Source organism: Agelaius tricolor, unplaced genomic scaffold (assembly GCF_023055355.1).
Source record: "Agelaius tricolor isolate 1412-34295 unplaced genomic scaffold, bAgeTri1.0.p SCAF_11, whole genome shotgun sequence".
In the NCBI taxonomy this organism is placed as follows: Eukaryota; Metazoa; Chordata; class Aves; order Passeriformes; family Icteridae; genus Agelaius; species Agelaius tricolor.
This window is the reverse complement of record NW_027269271.1, coordinates 13,165,099-13,186,021: the sequence shown is the minus strand read 5'-3', so window position 1 is coordinate 13,186,021 and position 20,923 is coordinate 13,165,099. Positions and strand designations below refer to the sequence as shown.

Genomic DNA, 20,923 nt, shown 5'->3' with positions numbered 1-20,923 from the left:
TGTTTTAAATTCTCATTTTTCACTTTGAATCTATTTCTTTCAAGAAATCCCTTACTGCAGCTCTTGTTTTCAAGGAGAATTTAAAACCAAAAATATGTGGAAACACATTTAGGAAACCATTACCTCAGCCATTTTTGAAAGTTCAGTCCAGTCCTCCCTGTTATAGCTGCACATGATGCTGGCAATCAGAACCTGGAAAGAGCATATATACATTATTGTGATACTGTACATTACTGTGACTCTAGACATGAACTGCACAGCCTGCTCATGGGAACTACCAGCTGTCTGCCAGGAGCTAGAGAGTGAAATACAGCTGCAGACCTCACTGGGGACAAGAAACAGTGAACAAACTCATCTATTACATCCCTGGGTTTTGAAGAGGGTCTATCCACATGCACTCTCTCTGTCATGCGACACAGTGAGAACAGAGTCTGTCCTACACACAGAGCCAACCAGGACACTGTCAGACATACTCGTTCGTGAGGTCTGAGGAAGGAAGCTGGTATTTACTATTAATACAAATGACAGAAGTATTTTGACTATTTAGAGGTAGATAAGACATCAGTGCATGAGTTTACACTCCAATGTGGCAGTGTATACACACACTATTCCAGCTGACTTCAGGAATCCAGGACACATCAAATCCAGACCCTGGAGTCTCTTACCATGCAACTTTAGGACAGTGAAAGACAGCCAGAACTATTTTGTGTCCCAGAGGCAACTGGGAAGAGACTTTCAGCATGTGGGGAAACTCTGCAGGACTGGGAGAATGGCCCAGGGAACCTCCAGCTTTTGTTATTCCATGATGCACATTTTATTTGCTGTACACTGACTAGCCCGAGTTCCCCAGAGCTATTCTGTGTAATTGCCTTTCTTTTTCATTACACTGAGCACCTTTCAAGTCCAGATTCTGCCTCTAGCTGCTGGCTCCCTCTAAAATATTTCTTGAGGTTCATGTTTTTAGGTAAAATAAGATCTTACAGGATTCTTCAGTGTTTGGGGGGGGCACCTAAACATACACCTTACCAGCTGCATATAGTGCTATTTACTGTTAGAATAATGTTAACTACTCCTCTGGTCAATGCCCAGTTCAAGTGACAGTGCTAATTTCCATTTAAGACTAAAATAAAATAATGTGTTCTGGACTCAAAAGTTGAAATTATGAAGTTGACAGATTTGAGGTAAGATCAGCAGAGAAATCAGCCCACAAACTCCTGCATGAACAACTTAGAAGGATGATGTTTGGAAGAAAAAATGCAACAGAAAACTATATTGCAGCAGCTAAAAGGTTAAATCAGAAAAGATATCAGAAAACTTAACAGAAGTCTACAAGTCTGTGTTCAAAGAAAACACAAGGAGAGGAGAATAGAAGTGTCTGGCCATGCTCTTGTTTATTTGGCCCTCTTACATGAAACTTTCAAATGAAAGTTTGATTGACAGGTAACGTGACATTTGATTTTAATCTTTTTGTTTTCCAAACAAGCTTTACTGTCTCATTAATATCTAGGGTTGGCTGAATCTGCCACCCCCTCATTTTAACACTTCTCTTGAACTTTCCCATAATGCTGAGGGTTAATGACTCATTCATTTCAAACAAATACTGAAAAGCATGGTGTAGAAAAATTGTCCAACACACACAATTGCTGGAAACTGTAAACTCCCAAATTATGTGCATGAGAAGGAGGAGATATTTAGTATCTTCAGAAGGGAGGGAAACACACTTTGAAAAGTAAGGCAGGTATAGAGAAAATTGGACATGGTGAGGTTACATTCTAATAATTTAAAACAAAACACATTCCAAACATATTAATTTAAAAGGAAATACCATGTATCATCATTATTTCCACTGTTTTTCTCTGATGAGTCTCTACAGTGAACCCACCTACCTGCAGGCTGCCCATCCACCCACCCACCCTCCTGGCCTCTTTGCAGGATGGCAGTCTGGGGAGAAGGGAAGTGTTTGATGAAGTGCCTGCCTTGCCTGCAGGTGCCCATTTGTGCTCACCTCTGGCATAAATGTAAGACCAAACTCTTCATTAAGCACACACAATCATTACTGCCCACGCTTTTATTCCCCTCTGACAGGGAAAAAGAGTCTCTCTCCTATACAATAATTTTTTAAATAGGGAAAAATCTTATATAGCTGTATAGGTCAAATGTTAATGAAACAAAATCTGCTCTGTCTCCTATTTGAATAGTCAAGATAAATTGAGGGCTCTGGAAACAAACAGAAATCTCTTTTAAGGGACTTCAATTTTTTAAAAGCAAAAATTGTGACAAATCTGTCTAAGAAATTATATAGAAAAATTTAAAGCAACTGGAATTTATCTAGAAACAGTATCTTGTCAAATTCATGCTTTTTATAAACCAACTAAAGTAAAAAAACAACCCAGCAGCTCAGACACTGACAACATGATAAGGATTTTCACAGTTGCATTCACAATCCAAAGTACATCAGAAATCTGCACAACTGAGCTTTAAAACAAACCAATTTTTTCATTGGGGAAAGTTGTAAGACAACAAGGGCAGCTGACTAGATTCATAAGTAGTTGAGTTAGGTTACATCAAGTGTTACTAATGAAATTTGAAAATTCTGCTGGGAGTGTACAAAAGAGGAGGAACACGATCTGTGATGTTTCCAAGAGCTGTTAATTAAGACAACATGTTTATTTAATATTGATAAGTTTTAGGATTCATATTTAAAATTAAGCCCATCCTTTTTGACAGAAGCAGTGGTTTATAATAACAAAAACAACTGAAAACAAAAATTACATTTTTGCCATGACTGTTCACAGGAAAGCCATGATCTCAGAGGGAATAACGAAAATTTAAAAATAGTAGGGATTATTTTATGGTTTTTCCCCCCTCAGTGTTCTCTTATAACTTGAAAAAAACTTATTTCCTAGGTAAAATAATATCCCCCAGCACTCTGTGCTAACAAAACTGTCCTGTCTCAGGTGACAGCTCTTCCCCAAAACACCTTTACAGTCTCTTCATTTGGATTCAGTACCCAAGAAAAAGAAATTATCACTGTCATGTGTGAACATTTAGGGAACTATCGGTGATGCCTGAGGTTCGGATCTACTCCTAAAATCACACATGGAAATTTATAAAGAAAATATAGACTATTATCACTACCTAAAAAAGAATAGCAAGAACAAAGTAAGAATTACAAGTGATAACAGGCAGAGGTTATATTGGAAAGTAATAAATGAGAACTGTATCACATTTCAGCTTCTATGTCTCTTCTCACTCATATTTTCAGTGCCTGCAATGCCATGTACCACATTACCACCCCTGCAAATTTAACAGCCCCAAACAGCTGCTATCTCATGGAAGTCCAGCACGTGGCCCAGCCCAGGAGCATCTGCAGAGAGCACATCCTTCCTTTTGATTCCTCAAATTTTCAGTGGCAACCTGACGTGAGCTTAATTACAGTGGTTTGAGCCACAAGTGTGAGGCTGCACACGCTTCCCAGCTTACAAAAGTAGACTCCTGACAGATCTTACAATGAAGCTGCTGCTAAAGTGTGGTAAGTGGTAAATGAGAGTTGACTAAATTGCAGCTTTGTCATAGCTCGAGTGTGGGCTGCCTGCAAACTGTGCATGATTGAAGCACAGTGGGACCCCCGGCCCATTCCTTATTCCAGACCACAATCATCGCTGGTGGATGCTGCTCCCCCTTCTCCTCCATCCAAGCTGCTGTTTTGCCCGTGGTGGGAGATGCTGCTGCCCCGCCCCACACAGCAGCCCTGTGGACTCTGTCCCTCCCTGACCATCCCTGTGACACATGTCACCAGACAAGGGCTTTTCACCCCACACTACGTGACTGACAATTTCTCCAAATGCCTATAAAGGGACAGATGCACCTTTGCAACACCACACACTGCTCTGTGTTCAGCGTTTTCCTGATCATTCGTGGAACAAAGAGGTCCTCAATAAAACTTGCTTTTTGTTGGAGGGAAGGGAGGTGGAAAAGGGAGAGTATGTAATGTACCAGTTAGGACACCATTATAAGATGAATATACTGTAGCTAAAGCAGTAAAAAGCTACATTTCACACAATTCTGTGACTAATGCATTAGTAGTTGTTCTACTTAAAAGAACACTGACAAGGTACTTCTCATAATCCTTAAAATATTTTTCTCCCTGTTTATAATAATCCCCTGGAAGCTTAAACTAGAATCTATTTCCCTTGTGAATGTTTTTTTTTCTCATCCATTATCTCTATGTGGATGTCTCATGAATGCAATAGAATGAAAAGAAATAATGATGAGGTTTGCCACTGTGTATGTTTTCAAGTGATCTTTCTTTCCTAGCACACAGAATTCACTGCAAGAGGTTGCAAAACAAAAAGGAGGAGGAAAAAAAAAACAACAACTGGGTCTAGTTTGGGCCACATCTATTTAAAGCCAGAGAGCAGTAAAATTCTACATTGACAATTACCATTTGTCCAGTACTGCTCTGCAGGGAGTAAGGGAGTTTCAGTATACTCAAACAGCCTGAAATAAAAGTCTCAGCTGTCTGGATTTAAATGTGAACACTGTCAATTCCTGCAAATTTAAGAAAAATTCTCAACATACAGAATGAAATCACCATCCTCTATCCTCATGCCTGTGATAACCATATTTATTTTGGTCATCACACACACTGGCCAGAGCCTATATCTGTTCTGAATCTCCTCTTCCAGGCCTATGCATAATCTCTGTGCACTTCAGGAAATCCAGCCAAAATTTCTGCTTGCTCTTCCCTGCCTGTACCCTCTAATAGCTGCACCAGACTTGAGGGCAGTTCTCATCATGTCCATAGATGCAGTATCAACAGCAAAGAGCTGGCAGTGAGGGAGTAACAACAGCAACACAGTATTTTTGGGTCGTTCCACTCAAGATGTTCCACTTCTGAAGACTCACACCAACAGCCTTGCTCTCTAAACCTGCCTCTTACACAGCATCAGGTCCAGGATGAGTCCCAGCTGTGCCACATTGAGCCAGCAGAAAAGTTCTTGGAGGCTTTGTGCTATCCAGTGCCACCTCTGGCCACCCTCTGCTTTTCAAAATGGTCACTGGCTGATGAAATGATCCCCCTCAAAAAAACAGAGCAAGATTTACAATGTACAGAACACTTTTAACACCCACTGCACAAGACAAGAGTACAAGCACAGCAAACATTCTGTACTGCACAAATACACTCAAATGTGCAGTACTGAAAAACAACAAGAGCACAAACATTTGCTGCTATAAAAATAACCCTCTGGAAACCAGCCTGATTTTGATGCCTCGTACACTCTGCCTGGTTTCTCCTTTCCTGTACATTCTTGTAAATTTTGATTTGTTGCAGAACTGAAATAAAAATAAGCTTCTTATTAAAACCTACCTAGAACATCAAATCCCATGCAATAAGAAAGTTAACAATTGTAAAACCTGTCATGTCTCTGAGAAGCAGAGGAATTATCTTGTTATCAATTTAATAATGGAACACTGAAGTAAATGATGCCATCCACTGACACTAGTAACACTGTCTCTCCTGGGAAATTCATGTTGGTAGGAACTGTCAATCTAGATGGATATGGACATATGAAACATTGTACCTTCAGTCCATAAATCTATTCTTTCTGCACTGCGTTAATAAAAAGATTCTGCATGATGATAAAGACAAGCAACGCAGAATGTCTTGACACTGCTGACCTGCAATTCTGCTTCTCTTCTCTCTTCTTTTTTCAGGGAATTTACTCTCCAGTAAATAATTTAACAATCTCTAACCATTCATTGTTTTCCTCCTTCACTTGCACTTAAAATACATATGTTTGAGTATATGAAAATGAGACAAGTAGGGGATGTTAGTATGTTTATTATTCAGCTGTAGCATACCTTCGGAATAAACACTTTCTGTGCCTTGATACTTTATAGTGAGAGCTTCCATTTGTTTTTTAAAGGAAGGGGAAATTAGATACAACAAAGCAACACAAAAATAGGCCAAACATTATCAGCACACAGCTAAGTCTAGAAAGATGATGATAAAAGTTTGAAAATGCTATGATTTGCTCTCTGTATTACATAAAAAAGTCAGCATGAGCAGAAAACACCATAGATTCTAATCCCAGGCTAAATGGAGATGCTTATTTTTAAAGGTAGTTATTTTCATATGATGACTTTGCTTCTATCAATGACATCCACCTATTTAATGAGATTATTTGTTGGATTTCAGTGAGCACACTGGGCTACAACTTCAAAATCAGGCCTAGAGTTGTTAGGTTCTAACACCCTCAGACAAACAAAACCCAAAGGCTATGAACAAACATTTTTCTTTGCAAAATAACACAACTTGTGTCTTTGATGGGAGCAGAAAGTTAATCAGGTTGCACTTTACCTGCAGAGAAACAAGGGATCTGCTTGGTTTTGTAAGTGCCCCTCTACCACTTCAGACTCGGTGTCAGCACTACCAGGGCAGCAGAGGAGCTACCTTGGCCCTGCTTACACAGAAATGTACAGGCACACATCACAGACATGGAAATGTGCATAAATGAAAATGAAATGTGACCTAATGAGAGTGCTGCTAATTCGCAATGCAACTGAAAAAAGGTGAATGGTCAAGAACAAAAAAATATCTGATGCATCCCTCATGACTCAGGGCACTCTAATTAAGATGTGGCAACTTCTGAACACTGAAAAGGGAACCATGGAATAAGAGTTCCCCAAAGCCTATGTACAATGAAAGAGAATATTGCACCTGTATAGAGCACTTCAGGGAAGCTCAAATATTTAACATGACTAGAAGAAGTATGTCCATTTTATGACAGACTGTTGAAAATTTCAGTACTTCAGATAAACCCTTCAAATTACATTGAAAATTACCTATGTGGCTAAAGACTTCCCTGGAAATTTGATAGAATCTCTGGGATTTTATTTTTCATAGGAAACCTATCCTAGTTCAACCTTTAGTCTCTTTGATAATGAGTGAAAACAAATATATGAGTACATGGAAATAAAGGCTGAATCCAAAAGAAGAATGAAGACAGATACCAATTTTTGGCACTGTTTCTTTCTAACAATGCCTGCAAGCCCCTGTGGAATTGGTAAGCCCCTGCTGTATTTCTGTGCTTTCCACACCGATTTAATATAAAGAGAAAGCAGAGGAGGCCAATACATTATTGGAGAAGCTAAGAGAAAAGGGATATATCTAATTCTATGATATTTCAGACACATGCTATGACCTGTAGCAAAAGCTTTTCACCAGGGTGCTGACACATTATTGATTCTCAAGACCACATAAGAAAAACAAGGCTGGCAAAAGGCTGCACAAATATGTGAATTTTTTCCTCCACCTTTAGAAATTTTTCTCTTATCAAATTCTCTGCCCAGATACACAAAGCCCTTTTAACCACAGTTCTTTGAGCACCTCACTAATTGTTGCTCTTTATTTTCACAATAGCACAGGCAACTCTCTGCAGGGTGCCCCTCTGAGAGGGGAAGCCAACTGGAGACAAAGATGTTCAAGGCATGTAGGCTGCTCCCACAGAGGGAATGAGCAGCTGTTGACTGAAAGGAACCCTAAGATCCCCTCTAGACCTTGGCTGCCTCTAGATATATACAGATATATTTCCCCAATTACTCAGCAGCAAAGCTGCTTAACTTATTAGAAAACAAATTCAGCAGAAAATATAAAGAGACAAAATACAGAATTAATAACTTCATCACAGTTTCCTAACCCCTGCACTCCGTCAGCTAGCAATTCCCCAGGTCAAATCTGTCTCTTTGCATCTCTGAGAAGTCCATCCTATCTCTTCTCTTGTTCCATCACCCCCCAGGGCTTCTTTTAATTCACTTCCTTGGGTTTTGAAATCTCAAGAAAGCTAGCAGTATCAGTGCTAGTAGAGGAGAAAATTGTGACTTAGAGAGCAGAGAGGAAAACCCCTCCCTTTTTACACTTCAGAGCCCTGTGATCTACTTCATCATGTGATATTGCCGGTGCCAGAGGGATGCTTGGAAGGACTAAACGATTTTGTCAGCCAGGTTGCATCCTCCACAACTCACCCACTCTCTCTCTGTGCACCATTATCCTCCTAGTGATATACTGAAAATTAGTGATAATTTACCTGAGTTTTGCAGAAAAATTCAGTTGGGCTTTTCTGAGAGGTGGGGGTGTGGTAGTTAAGAAGATGTGTAGGAACACGCTATAAGGCTTGTCCCATCTTCAGGATGTTATCTGATGGCTTTAAATGCCAGCTTCATGAGGGAGACCTATCAGTCCCTAAATATTATTTGTATTTAAATACTATATAAAAATAGTATAAAAATACTATTTCCCTAGGTATCAGTCTAGCTATGCAACTTCACAAAGAGGAGAGCTTCTTCGCAGTCCCACACCTGCCCTATCAATGGGCAGGCTCACCTCATGATCAGAGACAATCTGCAAATGTTCATAGGGATAAAAGCATGCTATCTTTTCAATGGCCAAAGCAACACCAGTGGGATCCAACCCCACCAGAACCCTTCATTTGGAAAAAAAAAGTTTCATGTATAAATATTTCTATAGTGAAAATTATAATAAAGTAGTCCATTATCAAAGACAGAAACTCTACTTTCTGTCAGGCGCAAAACTTTTCAAGAAGTGAAGATGAAAATCTGTGTTTTCTGTTGATCTATTCATATATATTTCCTATCATTCCCTGGTATTTCCCAGCCAGGCCAAAAATTCAGGGAACAACAGTGCCACTATGCACTGAACCTCCTGATGGCAGGTCTGCAGTGCTCCCATCTGTGGTATGATCAGAAAAATCTCATGAGTGGGTAGCTTTTTTTTCCTATGCAGACAGAAGAATTTACTTAAGTAGCTAGCTGTTATGTCTGATGACCCAAGTAGTTTTTTGGCTACACTCCAGCAGCAAAGAAGATACAAAATTAAGGGCTCTAAGTTGGCAGTTACCTTCTGACTAATCTTTCCTCCTCAAGTGCCAGTTCGACCCACCTCTTCATATTTTAGGGAAGCTCATGTGAAGATGCTGAGAAAGTGAAAGAGGTCCTACTATTTCACTGCATATCTGGAAGTTTAATAAAATTGTTACCTAACTTGTTCAGCGTACTGCTATGTGATTGGATATTTTAAGGTTAAAATGCATTGAATTTTCTACAGCCTTATAGCCTCATTCAAATGAAAGACCTAATGTTGGTGAGATTTTTATCAATGTCCCAGCTGTGAGTATGTGTGTTCCCAAAAAGATAAATCGAAAATAAATCATGTGAAGCGTGGATGCCTTTGGCAGAATCAAAGGCAAAAGTCCTACTAGGAACCAGAGGTGTGCTGAGAGAGACATTGAGAGAATGCAAATATAACACACATACATTTTTAATGCCCACCCTTTGCTTTAAGATGCACACACTGCACACAGGTAAGAATTGGGGTACCTATAAAATCCCACAATCTTTAGATACTCTCATCTGAGCCATATATAAGTTAAATGAAACATTCTGCAAGCTTATTCAGATTTTAATACAGTTATAGAGAGAGAGCATAAATGTCTAGGTGGCCAAGAATGGCATAGCTAAGAATAAGTCTATCATATCATATTACACCGCAAGAAAAGTGAAGCAGATTTTTATAAATGCTGCCCTGAAATTTAGGAATAGAGCTTCATGATATTTTTTCCAAACATAAGACTTAAAAAAGACTTAAATTACATCCTTATGTATAGACAGAAAAATCAATGTAACTACAATTTTATAAAAAAATATTTAACATAAAAGAAAATTAAATTTTAAATAGATTAGGAACCCTGCATTTAAAAATGTGAGAAAGATGTAAAAACAACCAGTGAAAAAGCATTCTTCCTGAGATTTGTGAGACTGGAAAGTGTAGTGGCAGGAAACAGGAGAGAAAATCACTCTGTTGGTTTCTTAGATTGCATTTAACCTACATGGCTCACAACAAAGGATGTACTTAAGTCTCCTATAAACCATCCTTTAAAATATTTATTTGAGTTTAAGTGTTCAGTAAATAAGTACTTACTGTCACACACTTCCTTCAACACTCAAAAGACCATCTCCACTAGCTCTGCATACAAGGCTTCAACACACAAGCAGGTTACTGCTGATTTATGAGTTACCTACCCTGGGCACACCTGCAGCCAGTGGCTGCTCTAGTGCTCTTTCAAACCCCATAAAATAGGAGGTAAGGCTGGTTTGCTATGTCCAAAATTGAAGAAATTCATACGAAGTTGAATCAGGCTGTATTTGCTGCAAGTTCCCAACAGGGGTAGTTACCACACTGACACACTGCAATTTGCTATCTCATGGTAATTGGTTGCCATGTCTGTGTTCATACAACTGTGTACTAGACTAAGACTGTATGGAGAGAACGAGATTGCTTTTTGGATCCTGCTGGCCACCTCATTTTGCATGTTTAGCAGTTGCTCCTTTAAGCATAGTTCATTAGAACAACAACAACAACAAAAACACCAAAAAACCTCACCACAAAAAAAAAACAAAACAAAAAAAAAACAAAAAAACCCCAAAAAACAAACACACAAAACACAAACAAACAAACAACCCCCACAAAGCTAAACAAAAAACCCAAACCAACCAAACAAAATAATTACAAAAATAAAACAGAGTGAGTTGAGATCTAGGATATAGAATTGTGACAGATATGAGAAGTTTAGTAATGAAGACTATGTAAAAGTTTATGGTCATATTTCTTAAACACAGTATGCATAAAAAGTTTAGACGCTACCAGCAGTATTGAGGGTGTAGAATAAGATAAGTTCAGAGCCCACTAAGAATTCTGCTAATCTACATGTTCCTCTTGGTAGATAAAGAAAAGAAAAAACATCTTGGAACACTTTATTCCCACATTTCGCTCAGAATTTGAGCTCTTTCCCTAGCCCCCCTCCCCAGAAAGCACAGGAGGCTGGGATATAGTCCAGCTGCTGTCAATCACACTGAAGAGCTGGCTCTAATTGTGATAGATTCAAGCATGTGCCTCTGCCTTTCTTGTCTGAGCTAGAACATGTCTGCAGAGAGCCAGCTCTCCTACTACCGGCACAGTTCAGAGCCGCAAACGCCGCGCTTGCTTCTGAACAAAAATAAACAGTTTGGTGGTAGAACTGCATCTACACTGGGTTCTGCCAGGACAGCAGCTAGATGCCATTTTATTTTTAGTATTCCTAGCCTACATAAGTATGTGAGCAAGCCTTTTAAATATAGACCTAGCCTTCATATTTTTCTTCATTAGAGCTCTAGCAGAATGCCTAAAATGTAAACCACACCACAGAATTTACAGAATATGGGCTACAGGAACAGCATACACTTACTACTTTGATCAGGTACACATTTGCTTTCCTATTATTATTGTAATACAAATACTGTAATATGAAAGATGAAAAAGCAGAATTATCTAAATCACATATACTCAGTGCTTCATAAAAGACTAAAACCGTATCACAGACAATAAAATGAATGTCAAAGGTACTGAGCATTTTAAAAGATCAAATTCTATAATTTAGCCAATTGACTATGACAAACATGAAATGGAAATTAGGAAGACATATTTAGGGGATATGTATTTTGCACAGGTAATCAGACTAGCAGAATTTGGCATTTTTACAAACTTTAGATTTTAATTTTGATGGGTTTTTGACTCTTAACAACTTTAAAATTTTGCCTTTATTTTTTTTAACATATATTTTGTAAAATTGCCATAAGGTCATTTTATCTCCATCCAATGGCATCTACATCTTAATATTAAAACAATAACTACCCAGAAAGGGGCATTTCCCAGGGAGTAATGACTGGCTGGGAGGAGTTGGTGGCCTGAGGCACTGCTGAGGGCCATTAACCCTGGCCAGTTACTAATCGCCAGGAAATGCCCTGCACCAAGGTTGTTATTGCTATTTTAAGCACAGATTGAGGGGGCGAAATGGATATCTGAGCATACAGGGGTTTAACACATGATGCCATTTCCTTTGTTGCAGTTTATGGAGGACATTTCGACAATCTACAGTCCTGATACTCAACCAGATCACACAGATCATTTTAAAGCACTCCATTGTACACACAGTAACTCACAAACTGATAAAACAGTTGGGATTTTTAAGAGATTGTCTTTTCCCTCTAAATAATAGTCTGCATGTTCACACTTTAATAAGATGAACAGAAATATGCAACTCTTCATGTCACTGTCAGCAGAGTTACATTCCAGAAATATCTTTTTAATCATACTGTCTTTATGTTTGGGGCATTTCCTTTGTCAATACTCCTACTTAATGACCGCTCACATATCTCTGCAGAAAAGAATTTTTAGCAGCAACTGCCAAAGCACATCCTGAAGCAGCTTCAGCTGATGCTAGCCATTAAGGAGTTTGTCTTTTCCAATAATCAAACAGATTGGTTCATTTTCCAGGAGATGGTTGGTGAAGTATTTCAGAAACTGCTTTAATTTTCCCCTACTTCTTACCCCAAGGCTAAAGTTTTAAAGATGTGTTCATAGTCCACACAGAACTGTGAATTTTATATTTTTTTCCAGAGATCAATAAATCACTTTTTAAATCAGAAGTATATTCTTAGCATATGTCCAAATAGTCTTCTGCCTTATTGAACTACTCGCTATTTTTCAAACCTTATCCGTGACAGTAAAACAAACAAAATAAGTCATGACTTTATAACATGTCTAGGAAGAAAGTACAGTTCTGCACTAAACTAGTTTTCAACAAAGTTTCTCAACAAAGCACTAGTTTCCAGCTGCAAAACAAAAAAGACCTTCTCCCATTTTCCCCCAAAATCCTAATTTGTTATCACAAACATGTACATCTGAATCCTAAATTGACTGTAAAAATCTCACTGAACTTAATATGTGCTCCTATTTTCAGTTACAGATTGCTGTTTCCAGCAACAGATATGTGCTTTCCTAAAATAAAATTCCCTCAAATTGATGGCCAGAGTATGTGCTTACACTTCTTTGCCAGACCAATAATATTTTCAAAAAATTTAGAGTAAAAAAAACTAACACTGTATAAATATTGTGCAGCTGGGATCAAACATTATGACGTGTACTTCATGGTCATTTGAACAGGCATGATCAAATACTGTCTGTGGGTAAATTTTTAGCACATTTTCTTGTATTACTGTATGTGGGATTGTCTGAGGTGACCCTCTGGAAATGCAGCAAATCTTAGTAAATTGAAAGTAGCATTTGAATTACAAACCCCTTAGCACATCATTTCAGACTAGTACAAAATATATCTATATCTCAGCTTCAGTTCAAGTAATGTAGTTACATGTTAATCAGGTTGTCAAAATGTAACACAGGAACAATGGTCCAAAGGTTGAGACAGGACTGGGAGGCACAGAGAGCTTCTGTTCCTGGGTGCAAACCTACGAGCTCCTCTTTGTGCAGGGACAGTGCAAATCCCAGGAATGGCTTACACAGCTCAGTGCCCCTTCTCCCACCATGCAGCAGCTCCCTAGGGCAAGCTCACAGTAGTATTTCCCTAAAAAGCTGGCCCAGCTTTTAAGAACTCTGTGGCACAGGAATTCCCTGAGTCAGAGGTGATGCTTTCAGATAGTTTTTCCAGTGGGTTTTTCTCAGCCTGTATGTACCTCTGGGACTGGCAATGCCCCACGAGTATGAGCTCCACAGCTGCTGAGCCATGTGGTGAAGAATCTCCTATCACTCATTTCCACCTATCACCCTTCTGGTTCCAACCCAGCAAGATGTGAACCACAAAGTGTATTCAAAATGTGAAGGGAAAAAAAAGAATCAACATGCTGACATAGTGATGGGTTTTGCTTTGTTTTCTTCCTTTCCTAGAAATTCTGTGTTTGATAAGCTTTATTTCAGTGTTATTCAGCATTAAGCTGAGATTTTCATAGTGCTTTCTTACTGTAATCCTAGTATAGTTAGCTTAAAATCACTCACTGTACACATTTATCATTGGTTTATTCCATCTGCATACTACTTTCATTTTTTTCCCCTGGCAGTTTATTGGTGAGTCAATCAGTAATGCAAGATTCTTCATAAAGCTTTATGTCAGCTCTCATCTTTATCTCCCAACATAATATACTATTATCAGCAAAGTTTACATTCTTAAAATTTTCTCTCCAGATTGTTAATAAACATTTTGAATAGCACAGAACACAGCAGAGATCCCTAAAGAATTTTCTTGCAGCTCTCTATCCATTGTGAAATTTGACTATTTATTCCTTAATATTGTTTCCCATGTTTAACTGGTTATTTGTTCATGTAGGTTTCTTCCTCTAATCTTAATTTCTTTCAAATATTTCAAATATATTTCAAAATAACTTAATTTCTTTCAAATTCCTCAGTGAAGGTCCCTACCAAATACTTCTGGAAACCCAAGCTCACTTTTATCATCTGAATTTCTCTTGATGTCCTCAAAGAACTTTTTTTTTTTTTTAAGGCATAACATACTACAAAGGGAGCTCTTCACTCTTTTGTTTTCTTTCTACTAGTTCTATTTTTTAGAACAGCTTTTACCAATTTGCATAGAAGGACAAAAGATGTTAACCCTGTAGTTTCCCAGATCTCTCCCAGAAAAGAGATTTTACATTGACTCCACACCACTTCTCTGCTTCTTTTCAAGGCTGAAGCAGAATCTGCTATAGCCAACATGACTATCAAAACGTGCTGGTAGATGAGATGATAGATGAAAATTTTCCTGTATTTTCGCTTAAGCAGATTTTATGTGTTGTGGAAAAGCCTTTCTAAAAAAGTTTCCTTCCCTATGAGCAAATGTGATCCCAAAGACACAACATATCAACATTTCTGTTACTAGCTTTTGGTTTTGTTCACTGTGTAAATTGGACTTCTTGCTGAATTCCTCCTTGGACTGAACATGGAAAAAACACATCCTGCTGGCTCACAAAGAGCTGAACCAGGATCAGGAGCAATGGGAACACCCTCAGGATGGGGGAAAAGCAAAAGCTTCCCTGGAACATGCAGAGCTATGTTGTCAATGTGTCTGTTGTTCTTTTGGGGCAGCTTGTTTCCTTCTCTTTTCTAGGAAGTATTTTTCTTTACTTTTTTCATCCTCCCTTTTTCTTGTGTGAATGACAAAGAGAAAAAGGAAATGTAGCCATGTGCTCTGAGATCTCTTCCTTTCTAACCACCACAGTAGTTGCTGGAAATGGAGGAGTTATGGCCACTCCTGTGCTCCACACTCTCTAGGGCCAAGTGATTCCATTCCTGGACAAGGCAATGAGTGTGAGTGCCTTATTCCAACCTCACCTTCCCTTTTCAGCTAGGATTTCCTCTGATGTTAAGGGAATGGGCCTACTGCCAGTTTTCTGTAGTGAAAGGGATCTTTTCCATATGGTGAATTTAACAACTGCTGTGTGGGTTTTTTCACCTCCTACCAAGCATCCATGATGGCTGGCTTTGGGAAGTTTAAGCTGCAGCAATAACAACTTCTGGAGCTTTTTTAATGTGATTTGAGGGCCTGAAATTCAGATAAAGCAACCCAGGTAGCTGTTCTGCACCTCTGGGAGTGTGCAGGCTTCTAGGCAGCCCAGCTTGCGGTTCTCTCCCCCTATGATCTGTCCTTTTCAGTTCACATGGAGAACTGGACTTTCAGCAAAGTCCTCTGAGAATGCACAGCACACACCCTCCCCATTAAGGTGATGGGTTGATGCTGATGTACCAAGTGAGGTCCACGTGGACATGGCCCTACCTGATTGTTTAGAAATGTTTTATTTCAAGATTGTAGATACTGAGCATGTCAAAATGCGTACAATTCATCACACGGAGATACAACTCAGTAGGTGTTTGGAGTACAAAGTAGCGTTTCTCTGTGGTGGAAAGGTAAAGCTATCTATACTAGGCCTAGGAAGAGCAAAACTATTGCTTTGTATAACCTGAAGCAAGTCCATGACTGATATCTCAAAATGCAAATACTATGTACAACATCCCACAGGCCTTTAAATACCCATTAAAAGCAAAAGCTATAATAATACCTGCAAAAATAAATTATTACTAATACCTCTAGTGAGAAATCCAACTTTGACCTTCTCAAAGGAAAGCTGTGAAGCCTATGAGTCCTCTGTATCTTAAAATGTTTTCCACCTAATGTCCCTTAATTTTAAGTCTCAAAGGAGTCTACAGCAATTTTAGATATTCTGGTCAATCCCTCTCAGTAACCAAATTACAGGGTCTACTATTAGTCCAAAGTTAGTGAGGAAAAAGGTTTATATAAATAGATTAATGCTGCTCCCACTTTGTAGACAAAACCTGTTTTTAAAACCTGGGCTGAACCAAACATGATTGATGTGGAGGACACCACTTCAGGGATCACACTGGCAAATCAATTAAACCTCCCCATGCAAAATAGCCAAATAACTGTTGCAAGTCTGTTTCTATTCACCTTATGACTTCATCTCTTGGAACATTGCATGTTTCTGCACCAAAATTTATTTGTAGGAGCAATGCACTCATATATGCCTGTTAACATTGTATTTTTCTTCCTCTGCAGCCCTTTATCTTCTCCTATCCTCACAGAGTAGAATCAAACCAAATCTGGTTTGTTATCCAAATTTTAAAAAAATTAAACCAAGAACCCAAAAAGATCAAATCCAAACAAAACCAGCAGCCTTATTTCATACTTCTACGGTAGAAAAAAAAATCATCATATAAAAACTAATTGCACTATTCCAGGAGATTAAAAAAAAAAAAAAATCCAAAAAATCCAAAAGCAACAAAACCCCCACAATGCTACAAAGAAGATGGTTATCAGCCTGGGATCCAGTGATCTGTTCTCACACTCTCTAGCATGGCTACTCCCAACAGGTGCTCCTGGGACATTCTGAACACAATGTTAAACAAAAATACATCTTTAACAGTTTCAGCCCTGAAAAGCTGCTGTCTGCTGAGTAACTGTCAGAGAGACTGTCAGCAACATTCCACAAGCAGCAGAACAAACATTAAGACAAGAGTCTTCAGCTTAGTTTGGGGGTCCACGAGTACTTACTGCTTCTAGCAGAAGAGGTTTCTCAATTCAACACATCATGCCACTGATATCTGAATCAGAGATTCAGTGTCACAGCTGACAATCTGGTATCCCATGTACATTCCCTAGAGTCATGCAGGAGATCAAACTCATTTGTGTTGCGCTAGGAGGCCAAAAACTTACTTTTAAGACTTCAATATCCTAACATAGCAATATTAAAAAATAATAAATTGGGCATCTTCTTTCAAGATCCCAGTTCTTTCTTGTGGTACAAATTTCTCAGACATTTGCTTGTTTGTGATGGACTTCTCTTAGTCTGTCAGGGAATGACATTTCCCCTGCAATCTATTTCATGGAGTGTCCTGTCAACGCCCTATTTGTACTACTGTGACCTCCTGCACATACCCAGACCCAAACTAATCAGCATACTGAGGTTTTTAACTTATTTGTTTACCTTATTATCATCTACTTGGCACCAGTTACAGGAAGGTGTAGAAAGACTATTTGGCAATTGTGTTCATCACCTTCTTAGTGAAACCTTGGTATACATTTTTCTGCAGAGAAGTTACTATTTTCAAACCTTGCTCTTTTCAAGCTTGTTCTCCTCAGTGAAAATGCTAAAGCTCCTTGCTTTACCAGGTCACCAAGACATACTGCCACCACCAGTTTTCACAGTTCCCAGCAAAGATAATGGCCAGACTGTAGCTATTGTCAAGTATGTGAATATAAAATTTTAGCAGTAAGTTCTCCTCCTAGACTTTATAACTTTTTTTTTTCCAACTTTCTCAGCCACTTCCCAATGACTAAATTTTGTAGATGTTTGCTAACATAAAAGCAATTTTTTTTCCATACAGTTTTCATTCCTGTTCATATCATCAGGAGAGTTCTACTTGGCTGAATTCATATTTCCTAGGTAAATGAATTTCTTGAATGCACCATACTCTGTCATTTTTTCAGCTATGTTTTGGCTGAAAAGTACACCAATACACCATATAATCAGGTATCTCCTTGGTGAATAAAACATGAAAGTGGGACTTGCTGTGACATTAGTGTCAGTTCTTTCACCCCACTAACTAATGCACTTAAACCACTGTGTGTCTCAGTCATGAAATGATATTTATGCATTTCCCACCTGTAGTAGGTTGACCCCAGTAAGCAGCTTTTGATAATACTTTACCAGGGAACATACAAAATCCAGACACTTTATGCTTTCTCCTCTCCTTGGACCCTTACAATATTTTGTTCACTGCGGGTGGCACTGAAGCAAGTTCCTGGTGATGGCAGCTTCTCCCTCATCCACCTGAAGTAGATTTGGGGTCAAAGGGAGGAGCTAATAGAAGAGCAGAAACAGAAAGACTGCCAGTCAGAGATATTTGGAAGCTAGAAGCAAGAATCAGAAGACAGAAGAGACAAAGAATGAGGCCACCCACGACAGGGGTTGAAGACAGCACAAGGGAGATGCTGGTTCCTGATTTATAGAGGCAACATGCCACAGTTAAGTGGCATTGCCCAAGGAGCTGTGACTGGTGGTCCTCTTCTGCACAACATATTGCAAAATTCAGTTTACATCCTAGCCTCTGCTGGGGGAATTTAGCTGTCCTTTATGGTTTGCTTCTTCCCAATGGCACAAGACAGAATGCTGTTGTGGGATCATTTTCTAGTGAGGCGCCTATTTTGCTCAGATCCTTTTCATCTGTAACATAAATCCCACACTAACTTGTATTTCACAGCAAAAGTAATTATGTGTAAGTTTTGATTTGCTTTTAAAATTTGCCAGAGTAAGATCAGTTTTTTTACTGTAATCACTTGTGTCCTCATCTGTTTGGCCTTCATTTGAGCAGAAAATGTCATTCTTTGCTTGTTAATTAAGTTCATGCAAACAGTTCTCAGAAACTGGTTTTGGTTGTAATAAAACACACAATGTTGAAAAACCCTTTCTAGAGGAGTGAACAGCAATTGGGTGAAGAAAATTCTGCGAGCTGTAATTATACAGAATATCTCAAAATAAGCACCAAGATACTTCTCCTCTGAACAAAATTCTGTTTTCAGTTAGGAACAAATTTACCATTATAATTATATGACAGTTCTTAGATGAGTTCACAGGCATGTGTTTAAAAATCCCTGTAAGCAATGCCAAGGTCTGCTGCTGGGTGCTGCTTCCCCTATGCCCACGCAGACATTACCAACCTCAAAGATGCCACAGTAGCAGCCATAGCCAACGTGCAGAGACTGAATTCACATTCTCAAAGTAATAACTCACATATAATGAGGGATGATCAGAAGATGTTCACCCCAGGAACTCTGGAAGAGTGGGACTTCTTCATCCCACACACAATGCTAGGTCTCAGAAAATTCAAATTTTCTTTTTGAAATGCTCCTAGTGCTTTTCCTCACAGAAGAGAATGGTTTGATCTCAGGCATAAAGTGCTGTGAGGGGTTTTTGGTGAAGAATGCAGTGGCATAGCATTCCCACAGCAGAAATGGCCAACAGTCTGCCTGCATGCAATATCCAGGACTTTTACAAAGGATATAAAAATCAAAATTAGGGAATAGGATATTATCTTTGGGTTCATGCTTTCATTGTGATGAAGCTTAGTTACAGTAAATAAAGTTACAAGAATCTCAGCAATGAAACACACAGTCCATTCACAGGGAAGTAGGATATTAAACATGCAGCACTCTCACTGTCAATATTAAATGTTTAAACACTTTTATACTTGCTGATGTGCACATTTAAACACCAGGAATTAGAAAAAACCTCTTGATTATCTTCATGTCATAATATATTCAGGAATGTTCACTTATTTTGCTCATAGATTAAGCATGGAGGTAAAAACTTCAAGCCAGAAGATATGCAGGCTCTGGGATTTCTAGTTCTAGCCATTCAAGATAATGATTGAGAAGAATTTTACTTTCTACCTCGTTGTCCTTATTCAGAAGAACAGTAGCTGAAAACCATTTATACCAGCTAGCTGGTGTCATTACTCCCAACAGTGATTATTACCTTTCAGAGACAGATATTCCCCACAGCCAAACAGGCTCTAACAAAACTCTATCCTTGTAGTGAACTTAACTTTAAGTATTGGGTTTTTTCACCTAGATTACTCAATTGTTTATAAAAACACTATAAGCATCTTTCTCATTTGGATTAAGAATGAAAAGAACACTTATTCATTTTATGATCAAATTCAATTCAGAGTAACAATTCTTATTATAAATTACATATCATCTTAAATACAAAATTATTCACAACAGAACTGCTGAGCATCCACACTGGAATCAACTCTTTCCCTTGATATTATCTCTAAACACCAGTCTAATTAAAAAATCATGACTGTCCTCTGCATGGTTTTTAACAATGTACTTGTATGTCAATAAAGCAATTTGCATTCTATTGAAAAGATACTAAATATGTGGGTTTCACAGACCTCTAAACTAGAGATTCCAAGTAAGTACGTTGCATCTTTATGATTAAGTGGCACTTACATGGTTTGGAAAGTCAGCCTTCAGTTCAGCAATGCTTTTACACCAATATGCTGCTGTTTTCTCGCTGATGAGTTCAATGTTTAGAAAAGACCCTTGGCCTGGGCCATACAGAGGACCTGAAGTAGTTCCACGCACAATCCTTGGAGAAACATTGGTTACAATATCCTGCAAAAGAGGAAATACTTTCAGATGGATTTTGCAAAGTGAGCTTTATGTTGTTGATGTGTATTATACAATATAAGCTAAAATGTACCAGGTGTTTTAAAAAAAACTACAACTATAGAGCAGTTCTCTAAAATAGCAGATTTCCTAATTTAATTCTTTACAGCAGTGGAGAAAAATGTTTTCCCTGTCTGTAAAATGGCACGATAATTATAAAGAAAACACCAGTATTGTACACCTACAAAGCACCATATAAAATATTGTCCAAATAGTGCTTCTGTGTTGGGCAGAAGCCACACAAGACCTTCTGTAGAAACCTGTGTGGG

General features: G+C 38.6%; 1 protein-coding gene across 10 annotated transcripts in view; it reads right to left on the bottom strand.

Annotated features, from left to right (window-relative positions):
* DPYD (dihydropyrimidine dehydrogenase) overlaps window positions 1–20,923 on the bottom strand; it is a 331,540-nt gene that overhangs the window by 105,753 nt on the left and 204,864 nt on the right. For 9 of the 10 annotated variants that reach the window (XR_011680584.1, XR_011680586.1, XR_011680585.1 and 6 more), the window contains exons 14-15: window positions 20,436–20,600; window positions 124–192 (exon numbers count right to left, since the gene is read on the bottom strand). Coding sequence is in view for 4 of the 10 variants with exons in the window: in XM_071436195.1 (XP_071292296.1) it covers window positions 124–192; window positions 20,436–20,600 (234 nt within the window). In the remaining 6 variants the exon portion in view is untranslated. Of the gene's footprint in view, window positions 1–123; window positions 193–18,138; window positions 18,280–20,435; window positions 20,601–20,923 lie in introns of all 10 variants that reach the window. The other variant, XR_011680589.1, reaches the window with a different exon arrangement.